Here is a 19,163-nt window from a genome sequence, read left to right as displayed (position 1 = left end):
GCTCCTTCTTTAGTCTTCTTATTCAAAGTATTTTTTGATATGTAGGTGGCGCCTTCTACAATAAGAAATGTCAAAAAAGAAGTCTCATGTCAAAAAACGCCCACACACCAATTTTCATCCAAATATTGACGTTACTTCAGAAATTATTTGGAAAAAATCGAAATAAAAGTGAAAATTTTACACCCTGTATCTCCGAAACTAAGTATTTTATGACACACATTTATACGAACTTTTTTACTTATTTTTATCTGCAGAATATGCTGCCAAAGTTTCCGGAGTACAGTTCGGGTCACCCTGTATAATAACTCAAAATATAATTTTGAAATGTTAAGTGTCATTTCTGACATTTAACTTTAATTCTTTTAACTTGATTCAGTTTTTAAACAATACTTTTGGATTTTTTTGACATCTACATATATCTTATTAAACCATAGAAAACTGCTCAAAATAATCTCATAACAATATAAATTTCAGACTCCTATTCCTACATTTTTGTGTTTTACAAGTTGAAATTAGATTCTCTTAATCTTTTTATTACATTTTTTGAAAGCTTACGACCTTCCAAATACAATAATGTAACACACTTGCCCAAAAAATATATCTATATAATCTTAAATAAAGGTCTTGAGATATTAAATTAGTATAAAACTCATAGTAATGTATTAAATGTACGAAATTTAGTACATTATTTTAGACCACCAACAATCACACTAACTGCTTCTTTCTTATACACTCACGATGACTCTAAAAAATTTGTTTTGAACAATTCCAAATTATACAATGCTGTTAGACCGTAATTATCTATAATTCCTAGAACAAATTTTCTAAGGGATGACTCAAAATCTGTATTATTTTTACCTAAAAAAAGTTTTAAACAAATCATTCAAGGTGGTTTGTTTTAGATATACCGTACAGCGTCGCGTGGAATGCTCCACTGGTTCCGACCCTGTCCTAGAAAATACTTTTTTTAATTACTGTGTACCAGAGAATTTGTTTTATTACAAAATATATAGAACATTGAATGAGAAAAAAATATTTTTATGTGGGTTCTCAACAACCCACATATTCTAGTACTTTTGAATTAATGTAAAAAGACAATTCTCTGTTGTAATTTCAATGTCTATAAGTATTGAAAATGCTGTATGATAATTATATAAATAAAAATATATTTTTAATTATATTTGATAATTATATAAATAATATACCGTATGATCGCAAAAAACGGCGTTCAGTTGGCTGGGAAATGACTATCGATGGCATTTCCCATATAAATTTCCATTGAAAATGACAGCGATCTTCATTTCATAGTCATCGCTGATGCCGTTTTTTTTTCGATCATACGAAAATATTGAATTTTTCCTAAAAATCAAAACGCGTTTCTATGATAATATACTTTTAGACCTTTAGAGAAAAAATTCAACAATATTTTCATATTTTTCTTAATTTTCTCTAAAACGGTATGGAAATTTTGAAAATATAAAGGGGATTAACCATTTTAGAACAAGCAAAAATTCTTTGTTAATGCACTTTTCTCAAAATATCAATAATAAAAAGGTTTTTCTTCTTGTAAAGATAATCCGGAGTCATACTGTATATGAAAAAAAAACTTCATTTCCAAGCCAACTCGACGGTGTTTTTTTTTATCATACTACTACGTACTACTCCTCAGTACTATCTACTTTTAGTGTAGTAAAAAATTAAAACAAGGAAAGCTTGAACTTAATCTATAGTCTTCCCAACGTCCCAACGAAGATTTCGACAGGCGAAATTCAAAAAATGACAGAAAATATAATTTACCTCTAATGACAGACACAACTGTCACTGCCGGGTATCCTTCCGTTGGACAGACTATACTAAATTCTTTATTCTTTTCATGCGATTTACAATTTTAGTGTTTTACTGGTTGCCTAACCATTTCTTTTATTAATTATTATTCCTTTATTAATTTAAGAAAAAGAAAAAAAAATACAACTTATGAAGAAATATTAATATATTGTTTTCTTTTCTTTTCCAGATATGAAGATCTTCAGCTTTTGCTACACAGTTTCCAAGCTAACTTGATGAAGAAACTAGAAGATTACTTAGGAAGATTACAGCAGCCAGAATCCAGTATAGATTTATCCCGAAAAAATACTGATTGAGTCTATTCTTATCAAATATACATGTATATGTCGTGTGTGTGAATAAATAAATCTATTAAAAATAACTGTTGTTTTATTTGAAAAAGACTTCTACAATTTACCTCCCAACTCCTATATCATCCTGATAAACTTTCTTTTTGGTGTTAGTTTTGCTAAAAGTTTCGATATCTATCAGGATCATATGAGAGCGAAGAGGTAAAAATACAATGTGTATACTCTGGACACATTTAATATTAAATGGTAGATCCGCCTGCATACTCTCCTGGTGTCGAAATATACCTCCTAGCTTTCGTGTGCTCCTGGTACAAATTTAAGAATTCTATTCTCTCTCTGACATTATTTAAAGATCTTGACAAAATGGTGAATGCAACGCCTACTCCTGGTACGAAAAATACCTCCTCGCACTTATGTGTTCCTGATACAAAATTAAAAATTTCTCCGCTTTTGACAAAACCGACCAAAAATAATTTCGACCTGGCAAATTTTGGAGCATCCGACCAACGAGTTAGAATTGCTAGATTTTTTTGGAAAAACGGCCATAACTTCTAAACTAAAAGAGATATCGAGGAACGGAACTCGGCATTCGATTCGCCTTTCAACCCTCTATAAGGGTGCATAATTAGGGCGCGATCGGAGACCAAAAAAATTTTTGGGCAAAAATGAAGGAAGGTTAACCCCTTACCTCATTTTTCGCCAAAAATTTTTTTTGTTTCCGATCGCGCCCTCGTTTTGCGCCCTTATAAAGGGTTGAATTGCCTATCGAAAGACGCCCTCCGTTCCTCTCTAGCCCTTATAGTTTACGAGATATTAGGGGTTGAAGTTTGGAAACGAGTTCGAAGTGTTAGAGATAGCAGAAATATCGTTGAAAAATGCTTTATTTACGTGTGGTACTAAATTTGCTCCTTACCTCTTCACGCTTATGCGTTCCTGATAGAAATTGACGATTTTGGACGCGGTTTAAAAATTTTCGTGCAGTCTTTGACAAAAATTGAATTTTCTCGGATATGTATTAGGAGTACATAAGAGCGAGGAGGTAAATATTGGTACTCAGTTTACTCCACACCTCTTCACGCTTATGTGCTCCTGATAGAAACCGGTGATTTTGGACGAAGATTAAAAATTTTTCTTTCGATTTTTGTTAAAAGCTGAATTTTCTCGGATTTGTATCAGGAATACATAAGAGCGCGGAGGTAATCGTAGGGTATAATTTTTATATGAAATGCTGTCTATTCCAGAACAATTTGTTAAGTTGTTTTTTTACTTTTGTGACAATTAGATGACTTTTCTTTCTTTTTGTTCGGGATTAGACAGTATTTCTAATAGGTATATTTTGGTTCAATTAAACTCATTTATTTTTAATTATTATTTATTAACATAATATATTTTATTAACAAGAGTAATATAAAAAGTATATTAAAATCCAAGGTGTTGATGGACATGCTGATGTCTATGTGGTGGTAAATGAATTTTCTGGCTACCCCTCTGGAAAAGTCTTGGTCCTGTAAGAAAAATATAAAGAAATAATTAATTATTTGTTCATTAACAAGCCTTGATTAAAAACTATTCTACATGTTTAAATAATTAGAGAATTGATGATAAGGTATATATACAGAAATCTTCGTAACATTGAGAACTTTTTTTTGATAAAACTACAAGAAAAAAACATGGTTAAGTCAGCTGTATTTGTAATTAACAAATATTTTAATTATAATATTAAAAAAGTATGAAAAACTAAATTCTAAAATTTCAGACTTATTATACAGGCAACTCATTATACACGGTAAGTGTATGTTTAGTTGCCTATTCAATAAGTAACTTGCGCGCCACAACATTTTATTTGAAATGAATCATTTATATCTACATATTTTACAAAATACAATGTTATTACGTCTTTATTAAACATATTTAATTTAGAGAATACATCTTTTAGTAAAATTTACCTAAAATTATTTAGCTTCCTCCTGTGCAGCTGTCCCAAAAAATCCTGGTTCCAAAGCAGTACAATACCCCATTCAAAAACTCAATTATAAAAGGAATTAAAAGAAAATCAATTAGAAAAAAATCCAGAACTAAACAATCCCATGTAGGCATCAAAAGCAACATAATCAAAGGCTTGGAAGTCTAGGAAGTGAATAAAAATAAGCCATTATTCTATACAGGCAATAGAAATGTGAAAATACTATGTCTTAGAAAAGTCTGACATAAAAAAGGATACAAAGTCTGAAGCATAAAGGAATAACACAAATAAGACAAGCAATAGAAGAGTTTATAGAATGTATAAAAGGTGATATTTCCAATAATAAAGAAAATATGAGAGACAAATAATGAAGTAGAAATATTATGGATTGAAAAATGACATGAAAATGATTAAAAAATAGCTGTCATTTTATACAGGCAATAGAATCAAGAAAATAGGTCTTAGAAACGTCTCACAAGAATAACTAAAATAATATAAATATGTATATATAGCAATCATTGGGATAGTTTATAGAATTGATGAATGATAATATTCCAATAATAAAGAAAATATGGCAGACAAAAACAGTGAAATAGAGGTAGGCCAAAAGCAAGATGGAGAATGGTTTTAGATGATATTAAAAAAAATAAAGAGGTATGTAGTGAATAAGAACTGGAACATGGACAAAAAGATATGCTCTCAGCAATATCTAGTCAAAATTTGACATCAAGAACATCAAGAAAAAATCCTCCAGAGCATATAAGGTCGCCCCCCTTCATCAGATTTAACCCTTGTCCGACGATTAAGCCTCGCCAGTCAGTTCCCATCCCAGCTAAGCAGCCTCGTCTCGGGTCACCCTCGTCACCCATCGAGCGGACATCCACCGGGACCCCCTACAGGCGGACCCCCCTCATCATCTTCAATGTGTCCGATATCCCGCCCCCTGCCTCTTCGAGGGTCACGGAATACGTGCACGAAGAAGTCTCGGAGCTTGGGTGCCAGGTCGTATCCGGCCGAAGCCTCTAGCGTTAGAACACCTAGCTCGTAAACCAGAGGGTGGTGACTCCCTTGGGTACCTGTGCATGCTACATAGGTCATCGATGCCCGAACAACCGGGTTAGGGGGTGATCCGGGTCTCCTCCTCTTTGGGGAAGCTAGTTATGATGCTCTGGAGTCGATGTTACTCAGGAAAATTAATTGGAAAAATGCTAGGAAAAGTAGAAGTGATATCCTGTGACCTAGTCAGGTTTTTAAATAAATGGCGAATGCGCCAGGAATTGGTCAGAAATTAGTCCTCAGATTTTTAAGTGTGTTTAAATTATATTTTAACACACACAAACTAAAGCAATAGAATAAGTAAAATGGCAGAAATTCATGGCATATGATCTGAAAAAATGACATGGAAATGAATCCATCAAAACTGAAATTTTGTACAAGGAATTACACAAGCAAAAGCTATTAAATAACACCATCAGAAAAATAATACAAGTAAAAGAAGACTTATAGAAATATACAATCAATGAAATATCTTTTGGAATCAATGAAAAATCAAGCTATTATAGAGAAAGGAAAGGTAACCAAAAACAACATGAAACGAAAAGTTCTAAATAGATGATATTCTCCCAAAAGAAATAAGGAGTGATCGAAGAATAAAAAGCGAAAAATTGGTCCAAATTAAAAATAGATGTTCTGAATTTTCCCATGACAATAAGGAACCATAAAAATGTAACTCAGAGACTCATTGGAATTTTTTCCTACTTTAGAAATTTAGAAATCATGAAATCCAATGAAAACCATTAAAAACCAGTATATATTTACCCAAAAGATGTAAAATTTTAGATATACTTATAAGTCCTGATACCATTGCTGATAATATTTGTAAAAAGGATAAATGTACTGCCTTGGAACTGTATACATTTATTGATTTGTTGTAGATAATCTGTAAGAAAGAAATAAATAACATTACATTTATATAATTATGCTATAATAATTGTATTTTTTTTGTTTCATATTAATGTTAAATATATCTTAACAATTTGGTTAGTCTGTTAATAAACAATTAATAAATTGATTAAAATAATTTTTAAATAATAAATTAAACTTACTTTTAGCCAGATAATAGAAAAACAACTCATAAACCAGAATGATAGCTAAACATCAGGATTATACAAGGGGTGGCCCCAGTCTCTTCTTTTAAATGGTCTTTATGTGCTGGTGTGTATTATTAATAACGCTCCTAAAAAAAAGAAAATTATAATTATTAAAGCTTTATATTAAAACAATGCAAAACTGTTAACATAAATATGACCACAGTGTATAGTATTAAACATGCCTGTAAAAATATTTTACTTTATCTGAAAGTATTATTATTATATAATTAAGAATACTAAAAAACCACGACTCCGAGTTTAAAGACGTAGAAAATACTTTGTCTGTACGAATAAACATCTAAAAAATTTCTTTGGGAATAAAAACATCTTTAGACTCTACCAAAAAAAATGGTCCAAAAAAATAAACAAATATATCTAAATATGAAGCATTATCCCAGTAACTTCATTTTAAATGTACAACAGAGACATCAAGAAATGTCTCTATATTTCAATACACTCGATTTTCAAAAAGGAAATTATGAAAATAGGAAAACTATCTCAACGTTTAATGATGATGTAATTGAAAAATTTAAAAGTGAAAAATACTATAGAAAACAAGCAAAATAACGAGTACTCACATTTTCAGGAGATTAAACAGGCCTTAGGGAACACAATACACTCAAATATTATCCAGAATAATCACTTTTTCTAACAAAAAATCAGAAAAATTTTAAGAGCGTCATGAGGACATCTTGCTAAAAACGGAAAATGAAGCACTGTCAACGTTGTCAGATTCACCACAGGTAAAAGAAAATTATCATTTTTTTCCTTTATAAATAATGCTTTGTCTGAAAGAAAAAATATTATTGATTTAACTAAAACGAAATTTATATTATATGTATTATTAGATTTATCATATTTTTGTGACGGTTTAACTCGTTTTATACTTACAAAAATATTGATTTGGATTAGTTTCAGGACTTCGTTAGTATCGTGGCAACACTGTTGTGAAAAATCAAATGACAATTTGGAACAGACCAATCACAATCAAGTACTTGAAATAATTTTGCCGATGTTTTGCTGTAACCTGTGGATTTAAAAAAAGAAAAATATTTGTATTTTGGAATAAAAATATAGTGCTTTAGAAACACTTTTTTGAGCTTGTATCTTTGATTTGCATTTATATAAAGCTGAGAAAAATAATTTCCTTCGGAGGCCACGCCTTTAATTTTAGGGTATTACTGGTTGCATACCAAAATAAACAAATTTACATAAATATTCGATTGAAATTTTCTACATAGCAAAATAAACATGGAAAGTGGAAAAATAAGCATTAAATTAAAGATAAAACGATACGATCTTTCAGGTAAATCGATTACTGATCAATTACAAACCGCACAATATGCACCCTTTGTTTTTTAGACGCTCCAGAGACAAACATAAAAACCTTAGATATTTTTCCAAATATGGACTACCCCTCGATAACTACGTCTTTATTTAAAGTTTGCGAAGCTTCTCCAGAGAAAACAGTTCTTAAAATAAGAAACGAAGAAGGATTTTTAGTACCGGTCTCATTTTTGATTGAAGATCCTGAACCGTTTTATTATATTGATGTTGCCACTATATCTTGTTTCGGTAATGGTGTTTTAATATGGTAAATACATATTTAACAGGTTTTTTTACTAGGTCAAAGTTCAAATAGTTTACTGCAAGATGCCTACGTCGATTCTGTATGTAACAAAGTTAAATCTCTCGAATCTAGAATAGCTCAAACAGAATTACTGATGCCGCAATTGGAGTGGAGAAGGCAAGCTTATATGGAAGATACTGTATCGGGACTACTCAACAAAGTACAGTTTTTAAACCGTAGATTTGACGAACTATATCCTCAATACAAAGCTGCAAGAAACATTTCTACCTGAACACTTTTAAAATATTTTTATAATTCTCTTTTGTGATATTATTTATACCCATTTATTTATATATTTTTATTCTCACAAATATTATTATCTGATGTACACCAAAACAAGAATAATGTCAATAAAGGCATGATGTTCCTTACATAGTCGTTTATTTAAAAATAAATCATATTCTTAACACATTACAAGAAATAGGTTCTGGGCCTACGTACTGAGAATGTGCTCATAGATTTGTGTTGGATGCGTTTGGGCAGAGGGAATCTAATTTTGGAGTCGTGGAATTGTTTCACTTGGGGCCTCCTTGTATCAGAAGCTTTCACTTGCTCCACTTTAATAATCTAAAAGAAAGTTAATTTTAAAATAAGGCATTAAAAGAAAGATATTTAAAAAAATACCTGAATTGAATGAGCTCTAGCACGATGTCTAGCTCCCATATCTCTGTAGCATTGAGTTACAGCACCAGAAACACTCAAATCTCTGTATTCTCTGTACATGTTGTGAGTTCCTGAACGAGAGTCGTACCTCAGCCAAATACCAAAGTTCTTGATTTTGGTGGGAGTTTTTTCTGGAATGGGTTTGACCGAGACGATCTCACCGGTGGCTTTCTTGAACTTCTTTAGCTGTCTCAAGAAATACCAGAAACGAGACTTGGCCACAATTTGATCGGGAGCGAAGATCCTCATTTTATACAAAGGAGTTTTGGGCTCCTTTTCTGTGGGCAACTTACGCCCGATGACTTCATACTCTTTCAACTAAAACAGAAATAAAGGAAAATTAAACAAATTGCCACGTTTTTAAGCAATATTTTAGAATATATTCTTAATAAAATAACATTCTTTCAAATAGTGTCAATCGCACGTGTACACAACAAACCAAATTGGGCACATTACAGAAGCAGTACACCCCGAAAGACACAAAATAAACTTGTATTAAATCAAGTTAATGAATGTGAACAATATTTTTAAAGTAAATGCATTCTAAATTACTTAAAAATCGTAAAAATTTGAAAACCAACCTCTCCTTTAGCTTTCATGGCGGCGGCTCGTTGACAGAAAAGAAAAATTTTTAATTTTATTATGTTGGTATTACAGTTTTAGTTCAAAATTTTCCCACTTTGTCCACTTTGGCGCCACCAGCGTTCTTCTTCTTTTTCGAATTTCGGGTCCTAAAAGAACTATAACCACAGAACGGAAGTAATATTCTTCTTCGTTTAATAATTATGACCCGAACCATACCTAACCACAGATCCGATAAAGATTTCTTCTTCTTTAATTAATTTAGGGGCCTAAACTACCAGGACTATCCGGCGTATTTTCTTCTTCTTTTCTCTTTTAATGGCTTGAACTTGAAAAAAAAATCAAAACGAGAGAGTCCAAACAATAATCTATGGTCAATTTTTAGACAAAGACAACACCAAAAATAAACAGAGATAGCGATAGTAAATAAAAATTGGGGTTATTTGCATTTGGAAAGATATTTTTTAAACGTACGTGCAGTTTGTTTTCAAATGGTAGGCGACCTATTTTTGGCACGTTATCATAAATCCCACTTGGAAGATGTAAATATTTACCACGTTTCGACTAATTTAACGATTTTAAACGCTTCCTTTTATTCAGGTTTACCTCAAAAGTTTGGGTCTGGACATGGAGGACAGTGAACAAAGAGAAAGTTCCCTCAGTTCTTAATAGAAGCTGTTCCGATTTATCCATAGTGAAAACTCACCTGGAAGTTCCAACATTTTGTGATATTCACGTCGACGTTCCATGTAAAGTCCGAATTAGACCATTAAACGTTCACAAATATCATAATTTAAACGCTTTCTTGTTGCAAACTGACCAAAAGTACGATAACGCTATCGAACACTATGTTGATGGTAATAAAGTAATAGTTAAAGGCGATAAAAACCTTCATCCTAACACACTTTGCAGTATAAAGGCTCCAGTGAAAGCCAGTAAATATAAAAACATATTTATTTACTAATAAAATATTTTAAAAAATGATTATTTAAACAGATATAGATGTTAAGGCAGGAAATGATGTATCTATTGGCTTTTTTCATGGAGATAAAGTAAAAATTAATACCGAAGGTAATATATTTGTGGATAGATTTCAAGGAGATGTGGTTGATGTATCAACAAAAGGAAATATAATTTTAAATAACAGCATTCAAGCCAGTAGTATTCTAGCTACAGCCTATAATGGTGTAAGCATTTATTTTTATAAGTTAATAACTATGTTTTATGTTATTTTATATAACAAATATGAAAAATTATTTGTAGTCAATAAGAACTGGACGTTTACAAGCTTTAAATCTCAAGTTAAAAACAATCAACAAAGGCGATATATCTGTTGATTCTTCTTACTGTTCAGAAAGCATTTTCGTTGTAGAAAATGGAAATATGAATTTAAACAACATTCACAAGAACTGCAAAATATTCCTGGTCAAAGGAAATCTAGTTTTAAGTAAGTACTTTGTTTAAAACTCTATTTAATCATTAAAAATTATTAATATTTTAGCCGGTTTTGATGGAGAACTCTCAGCAATAATCAACTCAGGCAGTGCAGACATTCACCTTTCGCGAATAATAGCAAATTCCGATATAACTCTCAAAGATAACGGTAAACTTAACCTGAAATTCACCGATTCTTGCCAGGACTATACAAAATTCAAGGTAGTCTGTCCCAATGTTACCCTATCCGAGAACATAAAGTCTGACATATCGAAAATCGAAAATGCTGTAGTTTTACAGCCTACAGAGGGTCAATTTGATGCATCAGTGCTGATAAATTGTCAAAACGCAGCCCTGGAAAGTACCACTTGGCACGAAATGGTCCAGATGAAGTTGAAAAATAAATAAACTAGCGAATTTTTCACGTGTGTAACAGGGATGGGTAAATAAAAAATAGTTTTTTACGTTGTACGGAAACGTAAAAAACGTACCTTCACAGCTCTGGAAAGCTTCTCTACTAAACAATATAATTGATAGATATAATATTAAAATTAATTCAGGATTATATGTTAAACAAGGATGGACAGACAAAAAAAAATAGTTTTTTGTATGTAAAAAAACAGTTTTTTTCTACGTTTTAAGGAAACGTAATAAAACTACCTTACAGCCCTGTAAAGCTTTCCTATAAACTCTGTTATTGTTAATGATCTTACTTTAAAAATAAATTTTAATTTATTACACTAAGTTTGATCATCTTTTTATTGATTTGTATTTTTATTTTGTGTAAAAATTGAAACATTACGCAGAAACAATAGAAATTACACGAAAAAGAAAAATAATGTTCTTTTTATTAGGTTTTTTACGTTTTCGGAGTTTTTTACGTGTATTTACGACAAAACGTAATAAAATAGACGCGTAAAGACCCATCCCTGATTTGAAGCTTTCTCATTTTTCTCTGTTTTAAGGGTAGTTTAATTTATATAAGAAATCCATTAAAAATACTCTTCATTTTCCTTAAGTATTGATTAATATTATTAAATAAAAAGACAAACATTGTGAGACAAGGAAAGGGTCTCAATATGTCTGACACACTATAATTCAAGTTCTGATACATCTTTGCGGATTTTTAAACTCTTTGTATAAAATTAATTTTGAAATAAACACAGAAAAGCATAATTAACTTACAAAATTCAAATATTTTAAAAAAAGATTGAGGTTGAACTGTCTGAAAAAGGCTACTATGACGTCCTTTTCCTCTCTTTTCCTTAGTCTCTTTATTTAATGATTAATATTTTAAATATTCCATTTAAATAAAAGACAATTTTTTTGGGGTAGGTATATGTTTTTTTAGAATTTAAAAAAAATAAACATTAATAATAATGTACCTTTATTTAGTTTTCTTTATTTCCTTCTCCTATTATTGCCCTTGCTACCCTTTCCTTTATTTTTAGATCCTCGTTTTTTCTGTCTAAATTTCTTTCTTTGGGCTATTTCTCTGGCTTTTAGTATTTGTTGTGTGCTCTTCATGTCCGATTGTTTTTGTTTTTCTTTCATTTTTTCGTTGTGCCTGGCCCAGTGAGTGAACGGTCTTGATTTATTAATTTCTATTAAAAAAAAAATAAAAATATTAGAAAAAAAGATATTTTAAAAATTATAAAGTTTACTTTGAGGTGTGTTATCTTCGTCATTTTCATCATCTGCATTTTCTGTATCAATTTTAGTTCTTTCCTTCCATTGGACGTATCTGTTACTTTTATATGTTGCAGGTATCCATATTCCTGACTCTGTTTTTATTTTTCCTTTTCTAGGGTTCTAAAAAAATTAAAAAATACATTATCTTAGCTCAAAAATAATGTAAAAAAATTTACCTCAACAGTAACCATCTTCTTTTTCTTCCTGTCCCATTTTTTCATGGAGCTATTCAGTTTCATAGCTTTTTCAGAGTCACCAGTTATATCAAACTGAACTTTGCTAGCTTCGTTTTGGAAATTATTTACTAATAACCTGAAATAATGTTATTTTAACACAGAAAAGCATGATAAACTTTAAAATAATTGACGTAAACTGTTTGGAAATGGCTACCACGACGCCTTTTTCCTCTTCAATTTATTGTGAATATAAAAATATGTTTTGTGTGTCTATACAGGGTGTCCCACTTAAGATGGGCGATCTTTTTCATTTTTGGCAGGAGGCTGTATGGCTATAAGACGTACATTTTGCCCAGGGTAAGAAATGCGATACCTCATAGACGTACGTCTTAATGGGGTTTGATTTTTTTCAAAAATAGGGTAAACTACCCTTAGGACAGTATTTATTTCAAATCTGATAAATTATATTGAATCCTCCTTACCCAAGATACTAAGTTCTAATTTTGATAAATATTGATACAGGGAGTGTTATTAAAATAAGACATTTTTATTTATATTAATATTTTTTTAAGTGAAATATGATTTTTATCCGTTTTATTGAGAGGAATATTTAAAAAAATACAAATAAACTTAAAACAATCACTATTAACTTTTAAAAATATTATATGCTCTAAACAAAGATTTATAAAACTATAAGGAACTTAAACAGATTATTAACTGATAATTGAATATAATTGGTTATTGATAATAAACCAGTTGTTTATCCAGTGGCGTCGTAAGTACTTAAAAAAATAATAATAAAAATAAAAATGTCTTATTTTAATGACACTCCCTGTAGAAATATTTATAAAAAAATAGAACTTAAGTATCTCAGGTAAGGAGGATTCAATATAATTTATCAGATTTGAAATAAATACTGTCCTAAGGGTAGTTTACTCTATCTTGACTCGAAAAATATCAAACCCCATTAAAACATACGTCTATGAGGTATCGCATTTCTTACCCTGGGTAAAATATACGTCTTATAGCCGTACAGCCTCCTGCCAAAAATGAAAAAGATCGCTCAACAAACAATCAAGATATCGGCTTGTATCCATCTTAAGTGGGACACCCTGTATATGAAAAATAATAATTTATTCAACTTTTTTTATAATAAATCTTACCCTTCTTCTGTATGTTGGTCATCAGGAGCATACGGAATAAACACATCACTACCAGTTTTCTGTTTCTTAATTTTTTTGTTATATAAAACATCCATTTTTCGTTTTTTCGGTACTATAATATCATTAAACGTTCCCTCTATTTCTTCATTAGTACTGCCTGTGAAATTAGATTAAAATATGCATTAAAAAATAATATTTTCACTTACTATCTAACGCCACCACTGGTTTATGTAAACTAATATTATCCAGCAATTTTTCAGCCATGATTTTCTTATGGTTTTCTATTTTTTCTTTGTGAAAAGCTCGTTTTTCTTTCATGGTCATGTATTCTTGTGACTTATTTTTTCCACAAATCTCGAAAATAGTCTAAAAAAAATAAGTCAGATCAAAGTTTTATACAGGATGGCCAATATCTTCGCTGTTTAAAAAGATACAAAAAAAAGTTTTATATAAATTTTGCATGGTTTATAAACATGCATATCCTAAAAATATTTTGTTTGTTTTAGTAAAACTTATATTAAAACAGTATATCAGAAAAGTGGTAAAAACCCGGAGTGGGTTTAACTTTATTAATACTAACTTATATTTTCCTAAACTTCAAGAATAACAGAACAAATAGGTGGAAGAAAACTCACATTTTCTTATACAGGGTATTTTTCATGGCAAGTCCAACATTTCAATATATAAGAGGCTATATTTCAATTTTTTTAAATGTAACACCCTGTATATTATTTTTCTGTAAGATGCAGCATTAAAAAATGAACATTTTTTGTATATGAAATGTTCCTAAATTTTTAACGGTTTCGCAGATATTTCACGTTATATATGAACAGCAAATTTTTATCAAACCTACCTCATTATTTCTTGCCTTATTTAACGGACCACCCTGTACATAAAAAACAATAATAACAAACTTACCCCGTGGGGACGATAACTCTTCATTTGATCCAACAAATTTTCTCTTTCCATCAATTTACTTTGCTCACTATTCTTAAATACCGGATGCAAACTGCATACATTCAAAGCCAGTTCTTTGATTCTTCTGTTACTATCAGCTGAAGCCCCTGGTCTAGACCTAATATAATGCTTATAAGCGTTTTCAGTAACTTTCAACATGCTTTCCTTTGAAAAAAAATAAAAAAATTAGTAAATTCAAACTGGACGAGGCTAAAATTTCTTACTAAATCAATGTGATTGTCGTGTAGCACTAGCAGAGAACTTAACTGATCTTCGACAAGGTCTTGTGGTGCTCTTCCTATAGTACCTTCATTAGTTTGGGTTGTTATCGACATTGGACGTCCCAAGAATAAATGTAAGTCCAATAAATATGCTTGTTCGTCTGGAGAAACTAGGGAATATGCTGTTCCTGACCTGCCAGCTCTTGCACATCTCCCTGTATAAAAAATATTTATAAACCCTTCTCAAATCAAGTTTTTTTCATACTCACCAACTCTATGAACAAACAGTTTGGATTTGGCTGGAAAATTGTAATTTATCACATTATCTAGTTGAGGAATATCAATTCCTCTAGCTGCTACATCGGTTACAACAAGCACCTTCACTTTTCCTGTACTAAATTTGGCTGAATTTATTTTTCTAGCTGATGGGTCAAGGTCTGAATAGATGTAAGTGTTTGAAATTCCCAGCTGATCCAAAACCTATAAATAATTTATTAATTTATCAACAAAATGTTCCATAAAGATCATAAATAAGCTTACCATATGCAAGTATTCCACATGATGTTTTGTAGCTGCAAAAACCACAGTTTGCTGCTTAGAGTTTATAACTGTTTTCAACAAAACTATCAAAGTTGCTAGTTTTTCTTCAGGTCTAACTATGATAAATTCCAATTTCAGTTGTTCAGGCAGTTTGGATTCTACATCTAATCTACAATAAATTAATTTATATTAAATTTCTGATTAAAATCATTTTATTTAAATAAATACCTCAATAATACCGGATCACTCAGACCAGCTTTGGCAAATTCAACCAGTACCTTTGGCAATGTGGCAGAAAACAGGAGAGTTTGACGTGAATCAGGCAATCTACCAACAATTTCACTCAACTGTTCACTTAAACCCATTTCAAAAAGCCTATCTGCCTCATCAAACACCACATATTCTATGCTGTTAAGTTTCAGTTCCATCTCAATACAGACATGCAAAAATCGACCTGGAGTTGCTACAATAACGTCTGGATTTCCATGAATAGCCGAGAACTGGTCCTCCATAGAATCACCACCAAGAATAACCGCTGGTTTTAAGTCAGCAAATCTACCAAGCTCCTTTATGAATTTAAATGTCTAAAAATTCAATTTATTTAAGAAAAAATAACAGTATATTCCTTAAAAACTATACTTGGAGAGCTAATTCTCTTGTTGGAGATAAAATAAGAGCTCTAGCACCAGCTTTCGCGCTTCTGGCTTTCAATTTTTCGAACATGGGTATTAAAAATGCAGCAGTTTTTCCACTACCAGTTCTGGCCATAGCAACGACATCTCTGCCTTCCAGAATTAAAGGAATCGTTTTTCTCTGGATAGGAGTGGGCTGTTTATATCCTCTTTTCGTTATTCCTTTTAATATATTAAAGTTTAGATCCATAGATTGAAATCCACCTGATCTTTTTTCGGATTTTCTCTGTACGAATTCTTCGTCCTTGTCATCGTTATCTGCATCGCCCTGTGGGTCTGCAAATCCTGGTAGATCTGCCATTGTTGTTAAAACAACAAGCAAATTATTATATTTTATAGGAACAATTACTTTTCTCTTCACTATTCGCTTTTAAAAATATAGTCAAAAAGTGAGGTTAAAAATCTGTCAAAAACTGACGTTTTCTGACACGTGTTCTTCTTTTAAAAGTGCTGGCAGAAAGTCACCATTAAAAAGATCTAAAAATTTCAAAAAATATTAAAAATAAGAGCAAATAAGTGTCTAAATTAATATTTAATAATTACATTAACTAAGCGTAATGTAAATATTTAAATTATTATGCCTGATATTTAAGTAATTCTAAATTAAAAACATTGGTACAGATTAACACAACAAATTTCATATATAAAAGTCAAAAAAATCATATACATACGCTTGCGCTCTCTCTCTTTCTTTTGACGGCCCGAGGCAGCCAGAATTTGCCTCGTCGTGTTTTGTGGTGATTTTTCGTTTCCATTAATTTATAAAAATGGTGAGTAATCCTGAAAAAAATACAGCGGATTATTCATAGTGCAAGAAAGGTATTTTCGTATGAGGGTAAAATAGAACTTGGATGATTGTTTTGACAATAGATATTCACCGATTTGTTTTGATTAATTTTTCCTTCATCACACGGTTTATTTTGTGTTCTTGTGTGATAATAAATAACTTTTTACGTTTATTACAGTGGCTTTTTTTCTGTGTTTTAGGGATTCGTAAAAGTCGTAAAGAACAAGCAGTACTTCAAAAGATTCCAAGTAAAGTTCAAGAGGCGTAGGGAAGGTAAAACCGATTACTACGCCAGAAAACGTCTTATTGTTCAAGACAAAAACAAATATAACACTCCCAAGTACCGTTTGGTGGTACGTCTGTCCAACAGAGACATCACCTGCCAGGTTGCTTATTCCAGAATCGAAGGAGACAAAGTTGTATGTGCTGCATACTCACATGAATTACCCAGGTAAGATGCTTTATATTTTAAGTTTTACAGGTTTTTATTTGTTTGTATTCTAGATATGGTGTAAAAGTTGGTTTAACAAACTACGCAGCTGCTTACTGTACTGGATTATTGTTGGCACGTCGTCTTCTCAAGCAATTGGGATTAGACAGCCTCTACCAAGGTGTTGATGAGGTCAACGGTGATGAATACAACGTTGAAGGCGTTGATGATGGTCCAGGAGCTTTCAGGTTAGTTTTTTCTCAATTAAAATCATAACTTTTAGTGTTTATTTATGATGATTTTTTGACACATGCGCGTCATCTGATCCAACAGTTCACAAGCGGAACCTGAGTCCTCAACGCAAGTTTTTTGCCTGGGGAGTCTCAGTATCTTCTTTGTGGCTGTTAATAATATGATTTTAATGTGTCTCTGATATATATTTTTAAATAATTTCTTGATTTTTAACTGTTCTGAACTTTTTTGAGTTATATAAAATCAATTTTTAGGTGCAATCTGGATGTGGGTCTTAACAGAACCTCCACAGGAGCCCGAGTATTCGCCGCCATGAAGGGGGCCGTCGATGGAGGCCTGAACATACCCCACTCCACCAAGAGATTCCCCGGTTACGACTCTGAGTCGAAAAGTTTCAATGCCGAAGTACACCGCGACCACATTTTCGGTATTCACGTGAGGGACTACATGAAATCCTTGGAAGAGGAGGACCCAGAGGCTTTCAAGAGACAGTTTAGCCGATACATTAAGTTGGGAATCAATGCAGACCAGGTAGGTGGCTTTTATAAGTAATAAATATACGTCCATATGAATTACTGTGTTTTTTGAAACTGTAGAGACTCAGTGTCGCAATTGGACAACATTATCTTTATATGAAATTTCAATTTTCCTGATGTTTTATATGTCTGGAATGGAGTATTTTCATAATACAAATTTTAATGCATGTTTTAGGGTAATATTTTGATTATTTTTTTGGTTTTTAGATCGAGGGTATCTACAAAAATGCTCACGCCGCTATCAGGGAGAACCCAGAGGTGGTGAAGAAAGACAGGAGTGCGGTACCGGCCAAAAAGAAGACTCTGCGCAGGAAACTCACCCTGGCAGAGCGCAAGGATCGTGTGGCACAGAAAAAGAAGAGTTTCTTGGCCAAGCTGCAGGAAGAGCCCTAAATCTATTTATAAATGTGTTTTATAAAATAAACATCCTATAATAAATGTCCATAAGTGTTTTTGTTTTCTTATTTTTCTAGTTTTTAAATATATTCTTTTATTTTTCAGTACAAATTCAAATTATTTATTGGTCTTGAATTGTTAAATATGGTGGAAAAATAAAGGTTTAAGTTTATAAATATATTATGCAGATTATTCTTAACGTGTATTTTATTCAAAAAATTGGGTTGTTTAATTCTAATTTTCAGTGTATTATTGGTTGCCTAGCCCAAATATTAGAGTACAATATTACAACAAAAAGAGTTTCGAACTACAAATTATCTATTTGCTTTGCATTGTTAAATATAGCGTATGATTGAAAAATAACGGCGTCAGAGATGGCTTGGAAACGTGGATCGCTATCATTTTGCATATAAAACTATGGGGAATGTCATCGATCGTCATTTCCAAGCCAATTTGACGCGTTTTTTTTTCGATCATACGGTATTAGAAACATTATAACAATTATCTACTTAATTTAACGATTAAAATAATTTATTATATAGCTATGAATATGTTTTATAGATATAAAAAACCTAAAACTTTCATAAATATATCAGAAAATTCGTATAAAACTCTAGAAACTATTCCTGAGTCCTCTACAAATTGTATTCATCTAACCAAACTAAAAAATTTTAAAACCAAGAAAAAAATTCTATTTAAATATTACATATTTCCATAGTTAAATGACAAAAATGAAATTAAAAAATGCGTGTGTAAAATTAGAA

The 19,163-nt window shown here is 31.3% G+C and overlaps 5 protein-coding genes and 1 long non-coding RNA gene across 6 annotated transcripts; 3 read left to right on the top strand and 3 right to left on the bottom strand.

The window, feature by feature from the left end:
• Positions 1-3,561: 3,561 nt before the first annotated feature.
• On the bottom strand, positions 3,562-6,984 carry LOC115891409. Its single transcript, XR_004051837.1, has 4 exons — positions 6,827-6,984; positions 6,204-6,334; positions 4,082-6,037; positions 3,562-3,640 (listed from the first exon to the last, which is right to left on the bottom strand). It is a non-coding gene; the product is annotated as an uncharacterized LOC115891409 (long non-coding RNA).
• Positions 6,985-7,424: 440 nt separating this feature from the next.
• Positions 7,425-8,249, top strand: LOC115891398. Its single transcript, XM_030911846.1, has 3 exons — positions 7,425-7,554; positions 7,611-7,823; positions 7,875-8,249. Exons 1-3 carry the CDS (start codon positions 7,500-7,502, stop codon positions 8,108-8,110), a joined length of 504 nt encoding a protein of 167 aa, XP_030767706.1. The 5' UTR covers positions 7,425-7,499; the 3' UTR covers positions 8,111-8,249.
• LOC115891390 (60S ribosomal protein L18a) lies at positions 8,243-9,237 on the bottom strand. Its single transcript, XM_030911839.1, has 3 exons — positions 9,123-9,237; positions 8,503-8,859; positions 8,243-8,445 (listed from the first exon to the last, which is right to left on the bottom strand). Exons 1-3 carry the CDS (start codon positions 9,138-9,140, stop codon positions 8,290-8,292), a joined length of 531 nt encoding a protein of 176 aa, XP_030767699.1. The 5' UTR covers positions 9,141-9,237; the 3' UTR covers positions 8,243-8,289.
• A 279-nt stretch (positions 9,238-9,516) lies between these two features.
• LOC115891372 lies at positions 9,517-11,941 on the top strand. The gene is made up of 5 exons (XM_030911824.1): positions 9,517-9,665; positions 9,724-10,058; positions 10,120-10,310; positions 10,387-10,570; positions 10,625-11,941. Coding segments are annotated over exons 1-5 (1,053 nt in total). The 5' UTR covers positions 9,517-9,663; the 3' UTR covers positions 10,966-11,941.
• Positions 11,887-16,778, bottom strand: LOC115891367 (ATP-dependent RNA helicase DDX54). Its single transcript, XM_030911820.1, has 12 exons — positions 16,670-16,778; positions 15,946-16,475; positions 15,535-15,890; positions 15,307-15,475; positions 15,036-15,246; positions 14,770-14,981; positions 14,507-14,710; positions 13,795-13,954; positions 13,589-13,745; positions 12,426-12,561; positions 12,222-12,369; positions 11,887-12,161 (listed from the first exon to the last, which is right to left on the bottom strand). The coding sequence occupies exons 2-12, from the start codon at positions 16,297-16,299 to the stop codon at positions 11,959-11,961; spliced, it is 2,310 nt and encodes a 769-aa protein (XP_030767680.1). The 5' UTR covers positions 16,300-16,475; positions 16,670-16,778; the 3' UTR covers positions 11,887-11,958.
• Positions 16,659-18,455, top strand: LOC115891381 (60S ribosomal protein L5). Its single transcript, XM_030911831.1, has 5 exons — positions 16,659-16,768; positions 16,986-17,236; positions 17,290-17,463; positions 17,722-17,998; positions 18,211-18,455. Exons 1-5 carry the CDS (start codon positions 16,766-16,768, stop codon positions 18,394-18,396), a joined length of 891 nt encoding a protein of 296 aa, XP_030767691.1. The 5' UTR covers positions 16,659-16,765; the 3' UTR covers positions 18,397-18,455.
• The last annotated feature ends 708 nt before the right edge of the window (positions 18,456-19,163 follow it).

Source organism: Sitophilus oryzae, unplaced genomic scaffold, assembly GCF_002938485.1.
Source record: "Sitophilus oryzae breed Bouriz unplaced genomic scaffold, Soryzae_2.0 scaffold_1007_pilon_pilon, whole genome shotgun sequence".
Taxonomy (NCBI): Eukaryota; Metazoa; Arthropoda; class Insecta; order Coleoptera; family Curculionidae; genus Sitophilus; species Sitophilus oryzae.
Note: the sequence above shows the minus strand (reverse complement) of the source record. Positions and strands in the feature narration are given on the sequence as shown.